Genomic DNA, 26,117 nt, shown 5'->3' on the forward strand with positions numbered 1-26,117 from the left:
GCTTGTGCACTCTCTGTCAAATAAATAAATAAAATCTTTAAAAAGAAAAACAACCTAAACCAAATCTAACTCCCTTGAAATTAAAAACTTTCTAGGCATTTAATAATTATGAATAAAGCCACTATAAATATACACATAAAGGCTTTTGTGTAGACATACGTTTTCATTTCCCCTGGGTTAACACACAGGAGTAAGATTGCTGGATTATATGCCATATGATTTTGCATTCCCAGCAGTGATACACAAGAATTAAGTTGCACTATATCCTTGTCAGCATTAGATATATTCAGTCGGGGTTTTTTTTTTTTTTTTTTTTAACCATTCTAATAGGTGTATAGTGGTATTTCATTGTGCTTTTAATTTGCATTTCCTTAATGCATCAGAAAATATGTAAAGAAATGGGGACTCCCATGTACTGCGTGCAAGTGTAAATTAATGTCTGGATTTGACATTATCTAATAAAGACGAAGGGGAACACTCCCTTTGACCCAACAGTTCCATATATCCTAGAGAAAATCTGCATATGCTCGAGGAGATCTGTATTAAGACTATTCTTTGCAGCATGGTTTGTGTTGACTAAACATCTTAAATGCCAATGAGCAGAACAATGGATAAATAAATTATGGCTAACTAATTAACTGTAGTACTACAGAGCAGTTAAAATAGATGGACTAGAGCTAAATATATCAACATGAATAAATACCAAAAACAAATGAGTGAAAAAAGCAAGTTGCCAAACTACATATATCTCTACAAAATTTAAGGATACAAAACATTAGTTTCGTGTATGTAGCCATAAGTGTAAAACCCTGAGTGTGAATGATGAATACTCAAATTCAGGAATGGTTTTCTCTGGAGAATAGGGAAAGGAATAGAGGAAGGTATACGGGGGCATTTATTTCCTCCTCCAAAAAAATATGACAATATGCTAAGATTTGATGACCTGAGTGTTTATCATATTATTTTGAATCCTTTACTATATTTGACATATTTTTTTTTAAGATTTTATTTATTTGACAGAGAAAGACACAGCGAGAAAGGGAACACAAGCAGGGGGAGTGAGAGAGGGAGAAGCAGGCTTCCCGCGGAGCAGGGAGCCCGATGCAGGGCTCGATGCGGGGCTCAATCCCAGGACCCTGAGATCATGACCAGAGCCGAAGGCAGACGCTTAATGACTGAGCCACCCAGGCGTCCCATTTGACATATTTTATAATTAGGAAAAAACAGCTAATGAACTATTGCACAGGAAGGTGAAGATAACTGATGGAACTGAGTACCGTTACCAGTGAGTCAAGGTCCATGCGTATGATCTCAACCCTATGAGAAAAGCATTGCTATTTTGTTTTGACATACAAGGAAACCAGTTCCAAATGAACAAGGGAATAAGTAGCAGAATTAGAATTAGGACGCCAACCCATTTCTTATGGCTTCCAAGTCCAGTATTTGTTACATTATATTAGTGCTGTCTTAAGAAGCTTTTTTTTTTTTAAAGATTTTATTTATTTATTTGAGAAAGAGAGAATGAGAGATAGAGAGCGCGAGAGGGAAGAGGGTCAGAGGGAGAAGCAGACTCCCTGCTGAGCAAGGGAGGCCGATGCGGGACTCGATCCCGGGACTCCAAGATCATGACCTGAGCCGAAGGCAGTCGCTTAACCAACTGAGCCACCCAGGCACCCTGTCTTAAGAAGCTTCTGCTCCCTGAGAATAATGGTTGCATTTTTAACAGAGACATCATTTTAAATAACTACAAGAAGAGCTTAGGGTCTGGGATTCTCCTTTTAAAACTTACAAGCACTCATTTTATAACAGCTAACCATTTGAATGTGGCAAATCACTTGACTTTTCTAAGTGTTAGTTGTTTTACCTGTAAAGTGAAAGGTTTAGATTCTAAAATTCTGCTTTTAATGATTGTTTTGATTTGAGACATTTTTTAAAAAGTTTTAAATCTATCCTTTGAGTGGGTAATACATCCATATGGTTCAAAACAGAAAGGACACAGGACTACATGACAATCTCCCATCTCTGTCTTACTTTCCCGTTCCCAGAGAAAACCAATGTTAGGGTTAGGATTATCCTTCCAAAAACATCTATGCTTCCTGATTATTTTTGCAGCTACAGAGTATTCTACTATGCCAATGTCCCACAATTTGTTTATCTAGACCCATAATGATTGACATTTTGGTTAGTTCTAATTTTTGTTATGAACAATGCTGCAACTAATAGCCTTATACATATGTCCTTTCACACATGTGTGAGGATACCTGTAGGATAAATTCCTAGAAATGGAATTACTGGGTCAAAGTACATGGGCATTTTAATCTCAATAGGTGAGAATGCCAAATTGTCCTCCATGAAAGTGTTGGAGAGAATGTGGAGGAACTAGAACTCTCACAGTGTACTGATGAGAATACAAAATGGTACAACTACTTTGGAAAAATTTTGGCAATTTCTTAAAAAGTTAAACTTATATGACCCAGTCATTCCACCCACTGATTCTTAGCCAAAAGAAATGAAAGCATGTTCCACACATAGTAGCAGCAAAAACTTGAAACAGCCCAAGTGTCCATCAACTAGTAAATGGATAAATTGTTCCATATCCACAGAATGGAATACAGCCCAGCAATAAAAAGGACAAACTGATGATACGGGCAACAAAACAGATGAATTTCAAAATTGTGCTGAGTGAAAGAAGACAAAGTACCCACACGTTCTGATTCCATTTATATAAAATTCTAGAAAATAATGTTAAAATGTATAGTGACAGCATATCAGTGGTTTCCTGGAAACTTGGTGAGGGTATGTAGGGGATAGGGTGGGAGTGAAAGATTACAAAGGAGCCCAAGTAAACTTTTGGTGGTGATACAGGTGTTCATTAATTTGGCTGTGGTGATGGTTTTGTATTAAATATAAATATAAAAGTGTACATTTTAAATGTGTACAGTTTGAACATTAAAAAAAACCCAAATGTCTAAAACAAGAAAAGCATAGGGAACATGCAAACCCAAGGTCACTGTGGTCAGCTAGTACAGAGACTAGAACTCAAGTTTAGTGAGGTCAGTGTTGTTTCTTCAGCCTGGTAAAAGCAATGAGAGATTGCTGCTTTTTCCCACCAAGGTATGTCATGACCTTTTTGTGGTTCCTTTCACCAGAAATCTTTAAGATCTTCCTGCTAATGTAGATATAATAAGTCCAATGTATTATTTTTAAGAGGGGAGTATAAATAGAAACACTGTTTTTCATGATTTACATAAGCCGATTTATGTACCCTTTTTCCTCTAACATCTGAGTATTTCTCAAATACCCTTTTGAAACACTGAGCTATTAAGTTGAAATTTTTACTGTAATGACTTTGGATAATCACTCTTGGATTACACTTTATCTGACCTTCATTTCTTTTTTTTTTTAATTTTTTATTGTTATGTTAATCACCATATATTACATCATTAGTTTTTGGTGCTGACCTTCATTTCTTATTGTCAGAATTTATACTCTTTCATCCCAAGTCTCTACTTTAGTATCCCAAGATTCCTGACTTACAGTTTTATTACACTTCCTTTGACTCACTATGTCTTCGGCCTCTATCTATTTTCCTTCTTGGCTCAAGATTCCCTCCCTCCTCAATGCTAGCTGCCTGCCTCACCTCCCTTTACCAGTCTTCACTTGGGTCATATCCTCAAGCATTTAATCTGGCCGCTAGAGATTCTCCTCAATTATATATAATCAGTACTAAAGTACTGACATAAGAGATAAGGAAATGGCTGTTATCTAAAAGAGTGGTAATATTAAAATGACTACATGCAGAAATCAATGGTTCTTTTTTTTTCATGCATTGGTTCATTCAACAATTATCAATAGAGTGCTTTCTGTATATGTACTGCTCTAGTGGAGCAGGATTTTAGCACAATAGATTCAGTTTGACAGTCTTCCAAAATAAAGAACTATCTAGTTCTTTGAGAAGATCAATAAAATTGACAAGCCTCTAGCCAGACTGATTAAGATATAGAAAAGACACAAATTACCAATATCAGGAATGAGAGGTGACAACACTACAGATTGTATCTATACCTATTAAAGGGAAAAAAAGGGAATATCACGAACATCTTTATGCCAGTGAATTTAACAACTTAGATGAAATGGGAAAATGCACTAAAAGACACAGTAACAAAGCTCACTAAAGAAAAAATATATAACTCGAATAACCCTGTATCTACTAAAGAAATGGAATTGAAGTTATAAACCTTCCCCCAAAGAAAACTCCCAAGTCCAGCTACCTTCACTTTTAGGTTTAAGGGAAGACATAATACTACTAAATGTTTAAGGAAGAAATAATACTAATTCTACTTAAACTCCTCTAAAAATTGAAGAGGAGGTAATCTTCCAACCCATGCAATGAAATCAGTAGGACTCTGACACCAAACCAGTATCATTCATGAACACATATGCAAAAATTCTCAAAATTTCAGCAACTGAAATCCAACAACATATTAAAGGGAAAACACAACATGGGTCAGTGGAGTTTATCCCAGGAAAGCAGGGTTGGTTTAATATTCAAAGATCAATGTAATTCATCATATTAACAAGTTGAAAAAGAAAAAGCATCTGACAAAATTCAACATGCATTCCTGAAAAACACTCTCAGCAAACAGAAGGAAATTTCCTCAATCTGATGCAGGAAAAACCTACAGTTAACATCATACTTAAAGAGGAAAGACTGAATTCCCTAAGATTAAGAATAAGACAGGGATATCCACTCTTACTGCTTCTATTCAACATTGTACTGAAGGTTCTAGCCAGAGCATTCAGGCAAAAGGAAAAAAAAAAAGCAAAAGATCATGGACATCTAAACTGGTGAGTTTAGCAAGAATGCAGGATTCAAGGACACCTGCCTGACTCAGTCTGTAGAGCAGGCAACTCTAGATCTCAGGGTTGTAAGTTCAAGTCCCATGTTGGGTATAGACATTACTTAAAAATAAAATCAAAAAAAGAATTCAGGATTCAAGATCATTATACAAAAATCAATTCTATTTCTATGTACTAGCATACATAATGAGAAATTGAAATTTTAAAAATGCCATTTACAATTGCATCAAAAATATAAAATATGGGGCGCCTGGGTGGCTCAGTTGTTAAGCATCTGCCTTCGGCTCAGGTCATGATCCCAGGATCCTGGGATCGAGCCCCACATCGGGCTCCCTGCTCTGCAGGAAGCCTGCTTCTCCCTCTCCCACTCCCCTCTGCTTGTGTTCCCTCTCTCGCTGTGTCTCTGTCAAATAAGTAAATAAAATCTTTTAAAAAATATATGAGATATGTTGGGATAAATCTGACAAAGGATGGGAAAGACCTGTAACACTGAAAACTACAAAATATTGCTAAGACCCAATAAAGACAGTCTAAGCCAATAAGGAGATACACCTTGTTCATGCATCATAAAACTTAATATTGTGAAGATTTTCTTTGCTTCTCAAATTTCATGCAATCATAAAATCCCAGCAAGTTTTTTTTTTTGTAGAAATTGAGAAACTAATTATAAAATTCATAGGCAAAGGACCCAGAATAGCCAAAACAACTCTGAATAAGAACAAAATTGGAGGCCTAACTCTACCTGGTTTCAAGAATTATTATGAAGCTAACAGCAATAAGAACATTTTGTACAAATAGAGCAATAAAACGGAAGAGTCCAGAAATAAGCCCACACATATGTGGATAATTGGTTTTTGATAAAAGCACAAAGACAATATAATGAAAAAAGAATAGCCTTCTAAAGAAATGATGCTGCAACAACTGGACAACCATAATGTAAAACAACAAAAAAGAACTTGGAACCATACCTTACACCATATACAAAAATTAAAAATGATCACAAAACTTAAAACCATAAGCTTTTAAAAGAAAATAGGAGATGTTTGTCACCTTATGCCTAATTTGGTTAGGCAAAGATTTTTTTTTTTTTAAGATTTTATTTATTTGAGAGACAGCAAGCACAAGCAGGTGGAGGGGCAAAGGGTGAGGGTAAAGCAGACTCCTTGCAAAGCAGGGAGCCCAGTGTGGGGCTCAATCCCAGGATCCAAGTTCCCAGGTCCCAGGACCCTCGATCATGACCTGAGCTGAAAGCAGATGCTTAACCGACTTAGCTACACAGGTGACCCCGCAAAGACTTCTTAGATACTGTATCAAAAGCCTAATCCATAAAGGAACAAATTGATAAATTGCACGTCATCAAAATGAAAAACTTTGGCTCTTTAAAAGACATTATTAAAAGAATAAGGGCAAGAAACAGCCAAGGAGAAAATATTTGCAAAGCATATGTCAGAGAAAGGACTTGTATCCAGAGCATATATAAAGAACTCTCAAACTCAACAATTAGAAAAAATGCAAAGAAAAGAAATAAAGATTTGAACATACACTTCATCAAAGAAGATAATGTGAATGGCCAATAAGCAGACATAAACGGTGTTCATCAAGAGAATGAGGAGACAAACCACAAAGTAGAAAATATAAAAGACGTATCTGATAAAGGACTATTTTAGAACATTCAGGCTGCTATTACAAAAGCACCATAAATTTGGTGGCTTATAAACAAAGATTTATTTCTCACATTTCTGGAGGCTGGAAAGTCCAAGAAAGGTGCTGGCACAGGTAGGGAGCTCCGTGGGGCTGCTTGTGGAAACTAGCTATCAAGCCATGAAAAGACATGAAGGCACTTCAAGGGCATATTACTCAGTGACAGAAATCAATCTGTCAAAGGCTGCACTCATCTCAATTGTGAGGGTTCCACTCTCATGACCTAATCACCTCCTCAAACCCCCACCTCCTAATACCATCATTAGCGGTTAAGATTTCAACAATATGAATTTTGGGGGGTACACAAACATTCAGATCAAAGCAGACTCTTTTCTAAAATAAACAACTCAAAATTCAACAATAAGAAAACAAACCACCAGATTTAAGTGGGCCAAAGACCTTAACAGACACTTCAAAAAAAAATGTACAGACAGCTAATAAGCATATGAAAAGATGCTCCACATCATATATCATCAGGGAAATGCACATTAAAACAATCAGACATCTCTATTAGAATACAAATATTCAAAACACCAACACCACCAAATGCTGGCAAGAATGTGAAACAACAGGAACTCTCATTTGTTGCTGGTGGGAATGCCAAAATGGTACAGCCACCTCGGAAGACAGTTTGGCTGCATTTAGTTTCTTACAAAACTACACATAGTCTTACCATAAAATCCGGCAATCATGCTCCTTAGTATATAAATTGAAATGAGTTGAAAACTTATGTCCTCACAGAAATCTGCACACATATGTTGATAGCAGCTTTATTCATAACTGCCAAAACTTGGAAGCCACCAAGATGCTCTTCAGTAGGTGAGTGGATAAACGTTGTATATCCAGACAGTGGGAAATTTTTTAGCACTAATGGAAATTAGCTATCAAGCCATGAAAAGACATGAAGGAACTTTAAATGCATATTACTAAGTGACAAACTGTCAAAGGCTGCATATTTTATGATTCCAAGTATATGATGTTCTGGAAAAGGTAAAACTGCAGAGACAGTTTGTGGCCACCGGTTCGGGAGGGAAGGGGCAGGATGGATAGGGAGAACACAGACGGTTTTTAGGGCAGTGAAACTATTCTGCATATTACTATAATGATCGATATTATACATTTGCCAAAACGTTATACATTTGTACATCAAGGCGTACCCTCATGTAAACTATAAACTTTGGGTGATAATGATGTGTGAATGTAGGTTCCTCAATTATAACAAACGTGGCACTCTGGTGTGGGATGCTGATGCTAGGGTAGGGTGTGCATTTGTTGGATCAGGGAGTATATGGGAACCCTCTGTACTTTCCACTCAATTTTGCTGCGAATCTAAAACTTCTCTAAAAAAAAGTTTTTTTAAAAGGTGTTTGGTTTCATTAGGCATTAGGGAAATAAATGCAATTAAAACTACAGCGAAAGTCTACTACTTGCCTACTAGAATGCTAAAATTAAAAAGGCTGGCCAACCAAATGTGGTTGGGTGACTATATGAAGAAATTGGAAGTCTCATATACCATTGGTGGGAATGCAAAATGGTATAGCCATTTTGGAAAAATGTTTGGCAGTTTCTTAAAAAATTAAACATACTCCTACCATATGACCCAAGGAAACTTTTGGGATGATGGATATTATTACTCTCTTGATTTTGGCGATGGTTTTCTGGATGTATACATGTCAAAATGTATCAAATGCTACACTTTAAATATATGCAACTTACTGTATACCAATTATACCTCAATAAAGCTGTCTGGAAGAGAGAGCTAACATCAGCAGAGAACCATGGTTTTGGGACAATTATTAATGCTATCTCAATTTGGAAAATGACCAAAGCATTGTAGGAATTCTGATCCCCCAATTGGCAGGAATGGTGTCTACATTTAAGAAATATCTACTTTTACCATAGAAATTTGCTTGAAAATTTTTCAATTATTTTCCCACATGGTCTCTGTGACAATTTCAACTACAGTAATCTGTTTATTTCTAACCGCTGTAATAATTCTCCTTCCTTTCTATGTTGTTGTTTACTGTGTCCTTGAACACCCAGCTAGTCTCCACAGTTTCCCGGGCCCCAACCCTTTCCATGTACCTCAGGGATTAACTATGAGTTCAGTGGAAGTGAAGGATGGGGAGGGTCTGGTAGCATGCTTTTATCAGAAGACCAACTAGTCTAGAAAAAGATCCTTTGGAACTGGACTAAACTCGTTACCAAGATTCTGAACCAAAAACCATTCCCAGATCACAGTAACACTGGATGCTGATGCTGTCCTCTCTTCTGTTCATGATTACAATTGGGTTTTGACACTAGACCAAGTTCCCAAATAGAAGCCTGAGGAAGGAACATGAGAGTACTCAAGAAAACAATTTTATGTAACTTACACCTGTTAACTCTTAAACTGTGAAGGCCTGGGGCTGCTTCTGGGCCCTGATGGCAATCAAGCAGTAATGAGCATCTTGCTAGCACACACTAGTAATATCAGTAAATTGTAAAGACCGGTTGATTAGCCTAATACAAAAAGAGAAATTATTTAGTTCTTTAGGTCCTTACCTAGCTTATGCCTTCTCTGTGGCTTAGGAGAAAAATCAAAATTCTGTATTTGGGGTCAGTCTTACCTCCATTCTTCCCTGGGGTGTATGAATAAAGCAAATATCAGCAACACATCTAGGCTAGTAAGCATCATGGGTCTCTCGGAGTTGATTTTGCTCTGGGACCTTTGGCTGTCAGGCCCAGGCCAACAAATTCACTCCCCCCTTCCCCTCTCCCGGGGCCAATATTGTTTCCAGACTCCCCTTTCCTCCCGCTATTGAGCTAAAGTGGTTGGGGGCTTTGGATGACTGGGTTCTTTCCAGGTGCCAAGGCAGACCAGGTTGGGGAACACGGACTAGTTGTGTTCAGGTGCTCGGTGGGCAGTGCTGCGAGCTAGGAGAAGACTGAAGATAGGAGTCAACTTCAATCTGCAGGAGAGGGAACAGGGGCTTATGGAGAATCCAGTTCCAGCTAACCAGATTCCTGACACACTGTGATTTGCCTGAACGGGTGTCGTCGGCAGAGGGAAAGGAGCGCGTTTGGGGAAGGGGTTCAGAATTTGGAGTGCGACAGACCTGGTTCGAACAGAGCTCTGCTACTCGGGGGCCTGAGACCTAGTCCACACGTGCTCCCAGACCGTCGGTTTCCTCCTCACTCGGCCGGCCGCGGGACGGCGCGTCGACGCGCCGCTCCGCACGCCTGCGGCCGGGCGCACAGGAAGCCCCGAGGCCGGCATGGGCGCCGCGCCGACGCCCCCTGCCTTCCGGCCGGCTCCTCGCGCTCGCCGGCCCGCGCCCAACGCTCGGCTCCTAGACGCCCATGGCCGGATGCCCTGCGTCCGCACCGTCCTCGGCCTCCTGGGGGCTCTGGCGGTCTGTGGCGCCGTCGCCTTCCTCGGCTACTGCGTTTACTTCGACCGGAAGCGGCGTGGCGACCCCGTGTTCAGGCGCCGCCTGCGGGACAGTGAGTGCGACGGCGACGTGGCCGGGCGGGCGGCGGGCCCGCCCACGGGCTTGAGGGCTTGGCGGAGCGCACGCGGGCGTCGGGATGGCTCCCGAGCAGCACGTGCCGTGTTGTGTTTGCAGAAAGAAGAGCCCAGCAGCAGAAGGCTGAGGGACGGGGCGCCCAGGTGAAGTGCTTAGCGACACCGAGGTGGCGTTATAGTGAGTAACCGCCCGGCCCGTGCAGCGTCTGGCTGTGCCTCAGGGGCCCCTGGCTGGTCTCTGAGCAGGCATCGACTGCCGCCTCTACCCACCCGCGCCCCGCCCGGCTTACATTCGGCCTAGGTGTCGTTTTTGTGCGCTTGGAAAAGAAAGGGAAGGAAGGAAGAACCACTTGGAATTATGAAATGGCTCATCCCATTTTAAAAAGAGAATTCTTGGGGACAGCAAACACAAAACACAAAAACCTTCCAGCTATAACAGACTGAAGCTGAAGTGACTGGCAGGGGAGTTGATAATTTTGGGTCAAGGATTGTCCATTCTGCCTACCTTTAAAGACCAGCCCTGGGCATGGTACCAATGATGACGCCATCCTGTGACTCTGGTCACCTTCCTGAACCAGGCGGAAGCAAACCACAGCATGCTTCTGAACACTCAACTGCCCTGCCAACCCCTCGCCATGCCCTTTGCCTGGTCGACAAACACTGCTAAAACCCTAGGCAAGAAAATAATTTTGCACCCTACAAAACTAGGTGTGTTGTAGTTAATTACAGTAGGATTACTGGTATGTGTACTTAGGAAGCTGGGTAAAATACACATGAGAGTTATTACAAGCATCTCAACTCAATTTCAATATGCCCTGTTTTTTTTTTAAATTGCCTGAAATTTTAATTCCATCTTAAGTTGTTTTAAATATTATAAAGAAAAATTGTGTTTATCATACCTTGGATTTAGAGATTAGGTTCAAGATATGCTTTTTTAAGTAAAAATTAAATAAGTTTGATCAGTAACCCTATACCTTACATTCATTACTCATTTTTAAATATTTTGTGAATCTTTTAGTTGTGGGATCCAGCAAAGAATGAAGAATTGCAAGAACTTTTTCTGCAAGAGGTACAAATGGGACAACTTTGGTTATCCAGAGGTGAGAATGTAAATACTCTTTTGTAAGCGTATATATATATGTTGAAAAAATTTTTGATTGGTATTTATCTGTCAAAAAACTTGGGGCACTTGGGTGGCTCAGTCAGTTAAGCCTCCCAACTCTTTTTTTTTTTAAAAGATTTTATTTATTTGATAGAGACATGTGAGAAAGGGAACACAAGCAGGGGAAGTGGGAGAGGGAGAAGCAGGCTTCCTGTGGAGCAGGGAGCCCAATGCAGGACTCCATCGCAGGACCCTGGGATCATGACCTGAGCTGAAAACAGACGCTTAACGACTGAGCCACCCAGGCGCCCCACACCTCCTGACTCTTGATTTTGGCTCAGGTATGATCTCAGGGTTGTGAGACTGAGCCCCATGTTGGGCTCCAAGCTGAGCGTGGAGCCTGCTTAAAATTCTCTCTCTGCTTCTGCCCCTACTCACCCCCACTCTCTCTCTCTCTCAAAGAAAAAAAAAACTAGCTAGATGTGTTAACCAACTTGCTTTTAAAGAGATTTTTCACTTGGTCACACTGTTCATCTCATATTATACATAGCATTCAGGTTTCTGTGTCAGTCTTGGGAATGTGCAGATGGAGAAGCAAAGCCAAATACAGTAATACTTCATTTATCGTCAGGTGAAATTCTAAGTAAATGACTTTTCCAAATGACCAAATGTTTTATGAATCAAAACTTAAAAAAATTTGAACTGTTTTATAAAAAATTTCCTGCATTCTTAGAGTATTCTTAACACAGTAATTACTTACTTTGATGATGAAATCATTATAAATGACCATTCTTGTACTGTGTCTAACGTAGTGATGTCTGTAGGGACTACCTTGGACTTAATGGCCATCAACTGTATTCTGAATTATAATTTATCCCCACCTAATTCCACATAGTTTTGAGAAGGCTTCACAATATTGTTAGGTAAAATGTTGGTAGATAATATAAATATTTTGTAAATGCTGTATGTAATAATAATGTCTTTGTTCTGGTGTTAATCCCTGGAAAGGAAAATAATTTGTTTTCAGGCTTCTTTTGTAAGGGATGAATGATGTTGCTGGATAAATGAGCATGACCCGTTTATGTATCTTTTTTTCAAGTGTTGCAAATTTCCTCTCATCACAGCGCCTGTAGCTGTTTCTGCTCTTTTGTCTTTTTTGAAAAGATTTTTCCACCCGGCATTTAAGAGGTAGCGTCCTCCAGAATTTATGAAAACAAAGTCAAGATCCTGGACAACTCATAGCAATACCCAAGAATTTTACTTTAATTCAGTGGCTTAATACCATGATAAAGGTTTTGAGAAATGAAAAAAAAAATAGTCATTGTACATTACTCATTATAATTTGATGTTTTAGTATTTTATTCAATACTAATCTTTTCTTCTGGGAAGTTTTATAAACGGGCTAAAAATATCTTAAAAATGACAAAATGGGGGCACCTGGGTGGCTCAGTCGGTTAAGTGTCTACCTTCAGCTCAGGTCATGATCCCAGGGTCCTGGGATCGAGCCCCACATCAGGCTCCCTGCTCAGCCTGGAGCCTGGTTCTCCCTCTCTCCTCCCTCAGCCCCCCCCCCGCACTTGTGATCTCTCTCTCTCTCTCAAATAAAATCTTTAAAAAAAAATGACAAAATAAATAGTTGGAAATGACTTAAATGATATAAACAGGAGTGATTTTATACAAGGTGGTAAAGCATAAACTTTAAGGACCTTCATTTACTCAAACTTCTTTGAAGGTTCTGGGAAGAGTCCTAGCAATTTTGTATTCATAATTCTATATTCTTTTTCTTAAAAGGGCCTGCTGGATGCCTGGCTGGCTCAGTCAGTACAGCATGTGAGTCAATCTCGGGGTTGTAAGTTTGAGCCCACATTGCAGATAGAGATTACTTAAAAAAAAAAGTGCCCCCCCTTTCCACACGATCACGCTGAGCTAGTACCCGGGCCTGGAATCAGGCCACAATCTCAGCCACACCTGCCGCCTGCCACTGCCTCTGGACCATGGACCCCTGCAAAGTGAGCGAACTTCGGGCCTTCGTGAAAATGTGTAAGCAGGATCTGCACATCGAGGAAATGCGCTTCCTGTGGGAGTGGGTGGAGAGCGTGGGAGGTAAAATACCGCCTGCCACTCATAAAACTAAATCAGAAGACAATCTCAAGGAAGAAAAAACAGATAGAAGGTGGAGGAAAACATAAAGACAGACGAACCATCAAGTGAGGAAGGTGATCTAGAAATTGACAATGAAGGTGTGATTGAACCAGATACTGATGCCCCTCAAGAAACGGGAGATGAAAATGTAGAGATAACCGAAGAAATGATGGATCAGGCAAATGATAAAAAAGTGGCTGCCGTTGATGCCCTAAATGATGGTGAACTATAGAAAGCCATTGACTTGTTCACAGATGACATCAAACTGAATCCTTGCTTGGCCATTCTCTATGCCAAGAGAGCCAGTGTCTTCATCAAATTACAGAAGCCAAGTGCTGCCATTCGAGACTGACAGAGCTATTGAAATAAATCCTGATTCAGCTCAGTCTTATAAGTGGCGAGGGAAAGCACACAGACTTCTGGGCCATTGGGAAGAAGCAGCACATGATCTTGCCCTTGCTTGTAAACTGGATTACGATGAAGATGCTAGTGCAATGCTGAAAGAAGTTCAACCGAGGGCCCAGAAAATTGCTGAACATCGGAGAAAGCGAAAACATGAAGAGCTAGAGATCAAAGAATAGAAAGGGTTAAGAAGGCTCGGGAAGAACATGAGAGAGCCCAGAGGGAGGAAGAAGCCAGATGACAATCAGGAGCTCACTATGGCTCTTTCCCATGTGGCTTTCCTGGGGGAATACCTGGTAATTTTCCTGGAGGAATGCCTGGAATGGCAGGGCGGATGCCTGGAATGGAAGGAATGCCTGGGCTCAATGAAATTCTTAGTGATCCAGAGGGGAGTCCGCTTGAGATTCTCTCTTTCCCTCTGCCCCCTACCCCCTGGCTTGCGCTCTCTCTCTAAAATAAATCTTTAATAAAATAAACCTTTTAGTGAAACACTAGCACAGTATTTCATCTAAATATCCTTCTGATGGTTTTTCAGTTTACACTTAATACAAATCTGGGAAGCAATATTTTCTGTCCATCATGCACTTTTCAGATGACCACGTATTTCAACCAATAAATGGGAAATTATGTAACACCTGAAGAGAGGCAGCACACTGTGGTCTCAAGGTTCAGAAAATTAAGTTCAATTACTAATTTTGGCATTAATTAGTTCTGAAAATTTAAATCATTTCACTGTCTTTGCCTCAGTTTCCTGGAATGAAGTAGTGAGACTAAGTGATTCCATGTTTAAATTTAAACAAATTCTATGATTAATTTCCATAGTACATAAATTTTCATTCTTTATAGCCAGTCATCCTAAAATTCATCTTAAAACTTAGAAATCAAAGTTCATAAATCTCTTTTCTTCCCCTAGCTATTTAATTCGTGTTACACTAAACCCTGTTTCAAACTCCTTGATAATACAATCTGTTTTTTTAAAGTCTTGTTTAGCCAGAACATCAGGTGTTTCCTTTATATTTCAGCAATCACACGTGTAGAGTTAAAGATAATCTATCTCCTATCAGTAACAGCAGAAAACAATCTTTAAAATAAACACTCAATACCCCCCTCTTGTGAACCCACATTGTAGAACATGAACGTTTCTAAAGCAAAAGTGCACTTTTTAATAGTAACTTGGGTCATAAAATTATTCATCTTGCAGCTTGATCACAGTGAATCTAATTGGCAGTTCAACATTTTCCCCATTTATAGTCTTTACTCCTTTTAAGACTTGTTTAAGTAGTCTGTAGTTTGATACGCTTTTTTTTTATTTCAATACTTGGTGTTTTCTTGGTAATTTGTGGAATGTTTATTTGGAAGAATGTTAACATTTTGCTTTAAACCTTATCAATCTGTTTCAGGAGAGCATCATTTGGGGGTTGAACATCTCAGCAATGCCCTTTTAGTGTGTGGACAACCACAGGAACTTCTGAAGGTTTTCAAACACACACTCCCTCCTCAGGTATTTGAGCTGCTGTTACACGAGATTCCCCTTATTTGCCAGGTGAGCACATACTTAATTGTCTTTGCTAAATGTAAATAACAGTAAATAACCATGTTAGGCTTGATTACATAAAAATAGCAAAGTTTGTGCGTGGGTGGGAGCTTTAAATAAGTAAAATTTCTGAATTTTTGGTTGCTTTTCTTACCTTATGATGAAACAAGCTTATTTTTCATTTTCCTTTAACTACAGTGAATTGTATATTTTGTTGAGTCTTATAGATGTTTCAACATTTCAGCTTTAAAGGTAGCACTGTTAATATTTTGTCTTTGTACCTTCAAAGACCTAATGATTACTAACTGTAATGTCAACAGAGGCCTGTAAGTTAAACGGCATTGTTAGTTAAATGATGCAATAGCTTAAAAATTAGATGTAATACAGAAAACCATCATTTTCAAAGCAGAATAATACTTTTGGCTTCAAATATGACAAAACATAGAAATCACTTTGGTATTGGAAACATAGGCTAAATTAAATTCGTGTTCTCTTAAGTGCAAGTTTAGATTGGTACCAAATGAAATCTACTCAGAAGCCAATTTACTAGTGGGTATTAGTCTACTTAACATTTACCAAATTTCTTGGTATATTTATGCATCAACTAGAATTCCCTGCAAATGCTTGTATTTGTTTTAGGATTCATTTAGCCGTAAGACACTACTTTAACTTCAGTTCACTTTTTATTGCACTGTTCACACGTCATGGATGAGAATACACTGTATAATGTTGTACTGAGAATCATTCATGTTGGACTCAGCTTTTGAACAAAACACAAAACACAGTCTCCACTAGAGCATACTAGTCAACTCTTACACATTCACAAGGTAGTCTCAGATGGGATGTTTCCTGTAGACATATGAAAAATATGGCTAGGATACGAATGTATAATGGCCACCCTGACACAAGAAGGGAGGCAAGAAACGATCGTGCGTTGAAATGATTAGAAAGTAACTATTTTATGTATTTACCAGCAATTTGAGGCAGACATGAATGAACAGGAATACTTGGAGGATGATCGTGATTGAAAAACATTTCAACGTATCCACAGTCCAGTCAGAATACTATGGTACTATATATATAGTATAAACAACTGCTCAGTGATATTTCCATTTATTTTACTTTTAGTAATAAAAAGTTCTATCTCATACATGATTGAACACATATTTTGCTTTAAAATTAACAGTCACAATTGAAGAAACAGTGGTTTATTTTTCTAATGAAATTACCAAGCTGCTGAATCTTAAGGCCTCAACAAATGTTCCATCTTATTATTTTCATTCAACAATAAGACCTCCTATTTTGATTATTCTCGGTAAATAGCAATTTTGTTTCTCCAGTTGTTTCCATTTGCCAAAGTTAGGACAGTTTAATATGGTGGCTACTGCTTTCAGGGGATTCTATCAGATGAATCCTCATTTCCATCACAATAGCTGCTGGCAATCTTTCATCAAAAGTCCATCCATTAGGACTTCTCTATCGTGGTTGGCCAAGAAGTCCTGCTTTGGCTGCCAGGGCTTCATTCTGCTGAATATGATATTCCTGAAATCTCATGGATATTCTTTGTGTCATTTTTAAATATTTCTGTAAGCAATGTTCGGAACAGGTGGTCTAGAAATAAAAAGAGAAGATCCAAGAGGCAACACAGAAATACTAATTTTTAAAAAGTGCACGTACTCTAAATGAACAACCAGTGGGTGCTTTTCTTTTCTTTGAATAGATGAGAACTAAATGGTATGAATGAATAGCAAGTCCATATAGCTTTCAATTGTAAGTAGTTTTATCCATTTACAAGAATTAATATATACTGAATGCCTACCAGTTTATAAGCACTAAAAACAATGGTATATCCCTGACTTTTCCATCCCTCATTCTGATTGTTAAAACATAGGCCCAGGAATAAGTTTGTTCCTTTTTAATGAGAAACTCCATTCCGCACATTCTTAAATTTCAACATTTCTTTTTAACAAGAAGAATATTATACTTAGCATTTTTCAAGCTTTGTCATTTATTTAACAAGGACTTGTTGACTGCTAGTTATATATTCTTGGCATGAATGTTGATCAACATCTTACACTGGAGGAAGTTTATGTCACTTTTAGCCAATATATAAATGTTTTGATGATGGTATTAAAAGTTAAGATTTCTCATAGGATTGAGTTTTCAGAGTCCACCTATGCAATATGAGCCACCATATTCAAGCTCTGCTTTTTCCAAAATTAACGTGAGTTGTCAGGGTCAGATAGAAGAGCCATATCAGGTTTCTCTAGCCAGGCCATCTTGACTGAAAGCTAATTAGTAAGAATCTTTCTTTGCTACGAACAATAATTCAGCAAGCCCTAGGCATCTTACTAAAAAAATCTGCCATGCTACAGTATATATGACAAGCTGTCATATTAAATTTGTGATCATTAACTTCAATGCCATGGGGCCCTGACTGCTTCAGTTCCTCTGAGCAATGGAACATATTAAGTAATCCAAATTCCTGTAATAACTAGGAACAAGGGAAATGGTTAGAGGCATCCCATTTCTATTGTTTATGACAGGTTTAGAGAATTCTTAGTAGGCAACACTTTTCATACCTCTTCAGGTTTTACTTCTCTTGTTGTGAAGTCTTTAACGCAATCCAAAAAGCAGGTTTCTGTAAGTTTATTGTAGGTTCCAAGAAATTCCTTAAACTACGAACAAATCAGAACATTCTTTAATATTTGGTTTTTTAAAGCAAAGATGTTTTGAAACTTTAATTACTGATGTTTTGTATTTGGGGAAAATACCCTGTAATACTTGAAATCAACAGCTCTTTCACTAACTCAAATGGGCATAATATGACCTGTATGGTATGATCTACAAAACATAGTCCAATTATCTAGTTGAATATTTATTCGTTCCTGGATATCTGTCACATTATCTGAAAAATAAATGTTTCATATCATTTAAAATCCATTTTTGGAAATGAAATATGAAGTTATTTTGTGAGATCACTGACTGACATGGTTGCACCCAGTTAGCCTTAAATTTTTTGCAAAATTCTTTTTTGTTATTTGTAATACCTTACCTGTTTTATCTGATCAGATTCTGGTATTTGTGCAGCCATATTCTATTGGTATGTTTATTAGTCACCTGATTTAAAAATTAAGAAAAAGTCTGTCAGTCTCTGAACAAATATTTTTAGGCTAGCTAAAAAGTTAGGTAATTAAAACAAGAACAGTTTATGAAAATAAATGAAACAAAACTTACCTGAAATTGTTTTTATTTTATAAATTTCTAATGGAGTATGTAATTATATCCCCCTCTCCACAATCCCCTAGGTCATTAATGGCAACAAAGAACACTACAGTTTACAGAATTAGATTTTTTAATGCTGGCTATAGGCTCCAAAGTCTGCCTCTATCTAAATCTCCAGTTTTAAGACAGCTTGCTCTATTACCTTGCAAGGTTACTTGTTAAAGCCTCGTTCCTATAGGGCTTTAAGGGAAACCACGAGAGCTCTGGTGTCTTCCTACAAGTACTTAACTATTTTAATGTAACTTTGACCTGTGATAATAATGATTCTTTTACTATCTCTACAGAAATACAAAGTTTCTATTAATTGTTAATAAACACCATCCACGTGGGGCGCCTGGGTGGCTCAGTCGGTTAAACTCAGACTTACTTCGGCTCAGGTCATGATCTCATGGGTTGTGGGATCAAGCCCCATGTGGAGCTCCGTGCTCGGTGGGGAGTCTGCTTGAGATTCTCTCTCCCTCCACCCCTCACTGTCCCTGCCCCCGCCACTCCTACAGTCTCTCAAAAAGAAAAAATCATAAGCAAAAGACATTAATAATACAGTACTGTAAAAAATCTGCATATAAGTGGACCTATGTAGTTCAAATCTGTATTGTTGTTCAAGGGTCAACTGCGTATGTTTTTACCATATAAACTACCTGAAAAATACCATCAATTAACTGAAGGTCACAATTTTTCAAGTACTGCTGTGCTATTATAAAATACCACTAACCAGTCAAAGAGAAGATTCTATATTATACAATGCAGTTTAGGACTTGTGCTTCTGAAAAGATGGAGCAAGAGATGTGTTTTTCCCTATTCTTCAAACTAAGTACAACTAAAAACACTGGACATGACATAAAACATAAGACTTTAAAAAGGCGGAGAGAAGAAAGTATATTGGCCAGAGCCCTTGGGACCTGAGAAACAAAATAGTGGGGAATTTCTCTTTCTCTTGTTTTTGTCGTCTCTATCACAGAGTTAGAGCTGAAGAAGCCAGCAATCTGCGAATGCCAATGGGCACAGTCAAAACCCCCCATCTGCCCAAAGCTGGCCCTCTCTAGCCAAAGGGCCAGGAAAGGGGAAGCCTATAAGACAGAAAACTTTTAAACAATAACTGTGTACTCCAGGCAAACAAAAACACTGGCCTGTATCCCCCATCCACCCACATCAACATAAGCTAAGTTAGGAGCCTAGACTTCCACCCTCACTAAGCTGTAATGAGGCACTCAGTCCCCCACACTTCAGAGAAGGGAGATTAGGAAGCAGGGACTTTCATCCTTACTGGGCATTAATGAGGGCTCCCCCAAACCCAACAAGTGTCAGTGGAAACAACATGAAGAGCCTGGACTTCTACCTCAATTGGCAGTAATGGGTTGCGCTTCTCTCTTCCCTCTGGGTGGTGTCAAAGGAGGCCTCTTTGAGATTCAAGGCTTGCATTACTGTCCCGTGGTAATGAGTTCACATATCCTCTTCTGGTGTCAGTGGAGACCATGTGGGGAGCAGTAATGAGGCACTCCAGTCCCTCTCCAGTCCCTCATACCAATGGAGGCCTGCTGGAGAGCCATAACTCCTACTCTTGCCCAGCAGTACTGAGGAGCAGACCACCCCCATATCTTAAGTGACAGAGTGAGGCACCTGGACGTCTATCCTGCGTCTAGTAGTAATGAGGCAGCATGCCCACTCCCTTACTTCTGCTAATGAAACAGTGGCAAAAGGAGCCAGCTAGAAAAGGTTTAAACAAGATCTAGAGCCTCATAACACAGTATGCAAAATGTAAGTTACAATAAAAAAAAAAAATCATCATACCAAGAACTAAGAAAATCTCAGACTGAATGAAAAAAGATAATATATATCCAATATTGAGATGACAGATTTCGAATTATCTGACAAAGATTTTAAAACGGCTATTATAAAAAATACCTCAATGAGTAGTTATGAATATGCCTGAAACAAACAAGATATGAGAAGAACCAAATGGAAATCTTAAGTGAAAAATTAAATAACCAAAATAAACTGAACAGATAGAATCAATAGAATGGAGGACAGAGGAAGCAATCAGTAAAGCAGAAGACAGAAAATAGAATTAACGAATCTGAATATTCAAACAGAAAAATATAATGAAAAAAATGAACAGAGTACCAGGAACCTATATGATGTAATAACAAAAGATCAAATATTTGTTTCAACAGAGTCCTGGAAGAAGAGGAGAAAAGACCAAGGCTATAGAAGTACTGGAAGAAATAATGGGTGAAAACGTCCCAAATTTGGCAAAAGATAAATTTATGCATCCAAGAGAAGCTGAATGAATGCCAAAGAGCACAAACACACAGAAATCTACATCAAGATAAGGCACAGCCAAGCATCTAAAAACTAAAGACAAAAATTTTTGAAAGTAGCAAGTGAAAAAGTAACATCTTACCTACAGGGGAAAACAATTAGGATGACATCAGTCAACCCAGAACCTGCATCCAGAAAAAATACACTTCCTTCTCAAATGAAGAAAATTAGAATTTGTTGCCAGCTGACCTACCTTAAAAAAAGAATTAAAGTTCTAAACAGAAAGGAAATGAAAATAGGATACTTGGAACATCAAGAAAGAGGAAAAACAGATAATAACAAATATGAGTAATTACAGAACACTTTCCTTCTCTTCTAAAGTGTCCTGAACTGTTTGACAGTTGAAGCAAAAATTATAAAAATGTCTAATGTCGTTTCAAATAAGTCCAACAGCCACACAAACCACCTGATGATGAAACAGGTAGAAGCAATGTGGCTGCCCTCTGATTTAGTCCTAGTTTTCAGCTATTACAGCAAATGTCTGTTACTGTAGAAACAAATATCCTATCAGAGGTTACCTTATGGTTATATCCCTGAAACCTCCAGAGGGAAGGAAGGGATAAGAAAGTTCTAGAATCTCTGGCTTAGGTCTTGGGAATGATCATAACAATGCTAAGTTATTTTTGTGTCAAAATATGTAATAAAACTAGGGAACTTAAAGAGAAATCTTATCAGTCATCAATTCAAACCTTTTCTGATGCATGAGTTTCCTTTTGTTCCGGAAAATTAGTTGTCCAACCTTTGCTTGAATGTTTCTAATGACTGATTTCTTACCTGAAAAATAAGGGGATTACAATTTGACTGCTGAGGTCTCTTCAAGCCCTAAAGCTATTTGACGAAATCTAAACTTCTGTTGGCTAAATTGTTTTCAGTAAGTGAAATTAGTTTCCTCAGTCTATTCTGAGGTTATAATTCCTTAGCATATGTGTTATAGGTATTAAGAAGTACTTAGCATCCTAATCTCTCCAGGTAGTATGTTTAGATAAACACACAAGGACAAACAATTCCCAGAAATTTTTGAAAGCAAAAGAAAACAACCAAAGGACTAGGAGGTGACAGGGGAGATGCCCTCCATTTCTTTTTTGGAATCATAGGCAGATTTGTACCAGGTCTGGAGCCAAAATTCTAATTCTGTTCAAACTTAGTTTACAATAAGTGATTCTTCTGATGTCCTTGGCCATCACCACGATAACTGACTCTAGTCTTTGCATGACTGGTACTGGTAATTGATAATCTTGTGAGTCAGGCAAGGATCATGAATGAATGATAAAACTACTGGGTGAAAGGTGGTTGGGGAAGAGGATATATCCATGGTCTCAAAGTACCTCCATAGGTTATTTATCACCAAAGGAAACCAGTCCCTTTACACTGGGAAGATCTGGCAGTCACCACCATAACCAATAAAGACACAGTATCAACTATGTAGTATTCTTGCCAAAAATGTTTGATCTGATTCTGATCATGAGTAAATAACTAGGAAAATCCACAATGTGGCACAATTTGTAAGACAAGTAGGATAGTCTTTTTAAAAAGTTAAAGTCATAAAGAAAAGGGGTAGAAGGCTGTTCTAGATTAAGTGACCAAAGAGTCATGACAACAATGTGTGAAGTTTCGACCTTGAATCAAAAAAAAAATTTTCTGCTTTAAAAATAAAGACATTTTTGGGATAGTTGAAGAAATCTGAATGTTACCTTGTTAGGTGTGATAATCTTACTGTGGCTATGTAATAGACTGTTCTTAAGGAGATACATGCTGAAGAAATTAGGGTTAAAGGTCATGTCTGAAACTTACTTGCAAACCAGGCAGCAAAAAAAGTGTTATCTATTTATACATGTATATATGGAGGTGTAAGAGTGGGAAAGAGGAAGTAAATAAAGATGTTAACAACACAAAAGACATAAGATAATTTTGTGAGACATATTTTTTGTTTCAGGGCTATCATTGTCTTTGATAGGTCAGATGTCTAAATTGATCTGAACTTGTCTGATCGATACAAAATATGGCTCTGCCACATGTCCCTTTGCTTTAGATTATTTGCAGCAGGTTTAGTAAGTTATGTCTGATTAACTGGCAAGCCCAACTCAACTTACTACTAATCAGGGCAAAAAAGACTTTTGAAAGATTACTGCTTTCGGGTTTAAAGCATCCCTTCCAGGCCTGAAGGGTGAGCCTATGAGCACTGGACTAGATGGGGGCGAGACTACTTGAGTTTTAACCCCAGGTCTGATATGAAAGGGGTTTGTAAGATCCAAATCAAATAATTTATTCAAGTAATTTTAGTAAGTTTCTATGCCTACCCTCAGACCTTAGAGACTACAGAGGGAAGGTCACTTTTTCTTTCATATTTAAGTTTCACCTAGAAAAATAAGGGAGTTAAGTCATCTTCAGAGTCTCTGACATTGTTATTGTATCTTTTAATTCACCTACATTATAAAACAAATTGTGAAGGAACAAGTACCTAAGAGCCCAATAACGAAGGGAGAAATGTAACTGACATTAAGAAATAATTACAGAATTACTGAAATTTATCAAGAATTAAAAGGTTCTCCAAAGCTGAGCCCCTAAGGTCCCTTTTAATTCTAAGGTTTATTTTCTATGAAAGTAGACAGATGAGATGCAGAAATAAACTGTTATTTAACTTTACAGATTACATTTTTTTGTTTTGATTTAAAAAAAAAAACCCTTTAGTAATGCGTAAAGGGAAACGTCTAAACGTCCTCAGAAATTAGCAGATCAGATAAGGGGTGTGGGGTCATGGCATTCTGTCTAGAGACGATTTTTCAGTTAAAGGAGGGTCTCCTGTCTGTGAGCTCAAGGTCACCGCGTGGATGCTTTACATTTAACTCACTATTCCAAAACAAGATCCCTACTCCCCAAACCCGGATTGGTGGTGGCTCAGAGCTTCAAATTCCGACCCTCGCCCCAGTGATACGGTCTCCGGGCAGCTCCCCAACCTGCTCTGGGGACGCGCTGCCGGTCTCCCCAACAGGCCCCCCCCTCCCCCCAGTCCAACGTACTCGCGGCGGCCTCCTCCAGAGATCCCGCCACCTTCCCAAAGCGTAGCCTGTTGCCCCCCGCCTGGGAACCCCAGATTCTAAGGGCAGAGAAAAGAGACCATACTTAAGCACAAGCTCTCGCATCCGACACCAGTGCGAGGTTGGGGGGCTGCGCTGCCAGTCGAATCTAGGGGCGGAGGGTCTGGGTCAGGGCGGGCGCCGCAGCCGCTGGATGGGAGAGAACACGTGGGAGAGGCGATGTCAAATAGCCCTTAGACTTTAAGATGCGGATTCGTTACAACGCCGCGAACTCTGGAGGAAAAGCCGCTCTCTCCAGTGAATTCTACAATTCTCTAAGGATTAAATTTTGTAATTGTATGCTTAGTCAGTGCTCTCTATTCCTGACTTCCACACCAACAACGACCCGAATCTGTCGAGAATTTTTGTAAAACTAATTTACTTAGTCCCAGGTCCCTAACGGTCTTCAGGAGCTACACTGTAAACAGTCCCTAGTCAACAGGAGTGGTATTCCCAGTTAGGTCGGAACCTGTGCAGGCCTCCGATGAGAACCTCCAGTTTTATTCAATGTTTAAGTCTTGTGGGGCAGTGTACCTCTTTAAAAAAATAAAACCAAATTCGCACGTTTTAAACCTTTTACCTTGGGAGTTTGTTTCTACCCGGAGAGGAATGGAAGAACACCAGAGGGCGTTCAGCTTTTTGGTTGGATGTTTTGGATGATTTTCTTGGCGCGCATGCGTGTTGTGTCTCTAGGGCCGACTTAAAGAGAAGTGGGTTGACTCGCGGGCAACTGAAGCTGTTGTCAGTTTATACCTCTGACTGCTGGGTTGTCGAGTGTTCGGGAGACGCAGAGGGGTGATTTAGGTGTCCGATGGTTGCATTTGGAGGGGTGTGTAAGACTCTTTGGCTGAAGAAAGCTATTAAGCTTCTTATATGGATGTTTAAAAAAAAAGCATTTCAGTTTTACGTGCTTGACTCCTGCTTCTCAACAGATCTTAACCCCGCCTTCACATCTGTTTGGTTGTGCACTGCCAGCTCTTGGCTTGGGGATTGCTCTGTGTTGTTAAGGTTATTATCGCTCATGCAGCCATTTTCTTGTCATCACTAGTCTCAGATTCATTGGCGTGTGCATTAATGGACTGAGTGGGATTAATGGGTAAATATGATGTTCTAGTTGTCTCTAATCCTGGATTAAATACGAAATTGAAATTTCTAGCTTTGTGGATACTCTGTTTAGGCATTGTTTTATTTAAAGGTTGATGACTATGTTTTAAAATCACTTGAAATTCACATTTTCTTTATCATACTCCTCCCTCGTTCCTTCTCTCCCCCAAATCCCCAAAGCGGTGAAAATTTTGTCCTGAAGTTTTATGGATCCAGAAGAAATTCTTCTATTCAGAACTGTGGGACTAGTTTTGTTACCAATAATATGAAAGGCTCTGAGTTTAGCCTGGAAAAGAAAAAAACGGTTAAAATACCAGCGAGGAGACTTCGTGAGGTAGTTTCTCCAAATCAGGGAGATAATTTGGCTTTGCTGAAAGATGAGTTGCCCTGTGTTTCTCCAGCGTTGTCTGCAAATAAACGTCTTCCTGTTAGAACCGAGGCTAGCTTGAATGGAACGTTACGTGGTATGTGACTCGAATAGCTTTCACTTTTGTAAATCTTTAGTCTTTATTTTCATTTTGTTTCTTGCGTTTCAAAATTTAGAGCATTTTTAATGTTTAAATTCTCAAACATAAGATACGTCTAGTTTGTATAGATGTTTGAAAGCTGACCCCTTTCCTGGGAAAATGGCTAGCACAGTCAGTCAAATTGAATCATATCCAATAGGTGGAATGAATGAAACACCTCTACTGTGCTTTTTCTTTGTGTGGTTTTTGCACATTGTTCTTGTTCACATCTATGGTGGATGCACTTAATTAGTATGATGTATTTATTGTTCATCAGTAGGGCTTTCTACCAAATGCTCTACCTTCTGTTTGGATAGTGTTACTTGGTTTGGCATAGTAGAAAAGCATAACTTCTGCCTTTCAATGGCTTCCATGTTCCAATTCACTTACCCTGTCTTTCCAGTGAAAATGAAAAAAACATAAGCTTTGCCCATTTCATTGATGATCATAAGAATCAAATTAATGAATATATGTGCAAAAACAAAAAAATGCATATATAATGCCGCTTTGGGGGGGGTGCAGCACAATAAAGGCCTGCTTTTATATCATGTACATATTTTATTCCTGGCAAATGATTCTA

The 26,117-nt window shown here is 38.9% G+C and overlaps 3 protein-coding genes and 1 pseudogene across 21 annotated transcripts in view; 3 read left to right on the forward strand and 1 right to left on the reverse strand.

The window, feature by feature from the left end:
• Nucleotides 1-9,911: 9,911 nt before the first annotated feature.
• Nucleotides 9,912-21,194, forward strand: TOMM20L (translocase of outer mitochondrial membrane 20 like). Of its 2 annotated transcripts, none has more exons than XM_073895279.1 (5): nucleotides 9,912-10,047; nucleotides 10,170-10,213; nucleotides 11,088-11,169; nucleotides 15,116-15,258; nucleotides 20,706-21,194. In XM_073895279.1, exons 1-5 carry the CDS (start codon nucleotides 9,912-9,914, stop codon nucleotides 20,820-20,822), a joined length of 522 nt encoding a protein of 173 aa, XP_073751380.1. In that variant the 3' UTR covers nucleotides 20,823-21,194. The 2 variants fall into 2 exon arrangements, with proteins under 2 accessions (XP_073751380.1, XP_025725739.1); XM_025869954.1 differs by lacking the exon at nucleotides 20,706-21,194 and adding an exon at nucleotides 16,224-16,277.
• On the forward strand, nucleotides 12,981-14,169 carry LOC141373213 (putative protein FAM10A4; annotated as a pseudogene).
• Nucleotides 16,193-25,411, reverse strand: TIMM9 (translocase of inner mitochondrial membrane 9). 8 transcript variants are annotated; one of them, XM_073895282.1, is made up of 5 exons: nucleotides 25,346-25,411; nucleotides 21,543-21,627; nucleotides 18,305-18,369; nucleotides 17,832-17,927; nucleotides 16,193-16,860 (listed from the first exon to the last, which is right to left on the reverse strand). In XM_073895282.1, exons 3-5 carry the CDS (start codon nucleotides 18,341-18,343, stop codon nucleotides 16,726-16,728), a joined length of 270 nt encoding a protein of 89 aa, XP_073751383.1. In that variant the 5' UTR covers nucleotides 18,344-18,369; nucleotides 21,543-21,627; nucleotides 25,346-25,411; the 3' UTR covers nucleotides 16,193-16,725. The 8 variants fall into 8 exon arrangements, with proteins under 8 accessions (XP_073751383.1, XP_025725741.1, XP_025725740.1 ...); XM_025869956.2 differs by lacking the exon at nucleotides 25,346-25,411 and adding an exon at nucleotides 24,508-24,634; XM_025869955.2 differs by lacking the exon at nucleotides 25,346-25,411 and adding an exon at nucleotides 23,974-24,106.
• The window catches only part of KIAA0586 (KIAA0586 ortholog), a 129,361-nt gene continuing 127,864 nt past the window's right edge, over nucleotides 24,621-26,117 (forward strand). For 4 of the 11 annotated variants that reach the window (XM_025869943.2, XM_025869942.2, XM_025869946.2 and 1 more), the window contains exon 1: nucleotides 25,212-25,495. In XM_025869943.2, the coding sequence (XP_025725728.2) occupies nucleotides 25,297-25,495 (199 nt within the window). In that variant the 5' untranslated portion in view covers nucleotides 25,212-25,296. Of the gene's footprint in view, nucleotides 24,757-24,800; nucleotides 25,024-25,211; nucleotides 25,496-26,117 lie in introns of those variants that run through there. The other 7 variants (XM_073895278.1, XM_025869949.2, XM_025869952.2 and 4 more) reach the window with 6 other exon arrangements.

The sequence above is a fragment of the Callorhinus ursinus genome, unplaced genomic scaffold (genome assembly GCF_003265705.2).
Source record: "Callorhinus ursinus isolate GAN/ISIS: 27379988/994484 unplaced genomic scaffold, GSC_fseal_2.0 scaffold8, whole genome shotgun sequence".
Classification (NCBI taxonomy): Eukaryota; Metazoa; Chordata; class Mammalia; order Carnivora; family Otariidae; genus Callorhinus; species Callorhinus ursinus.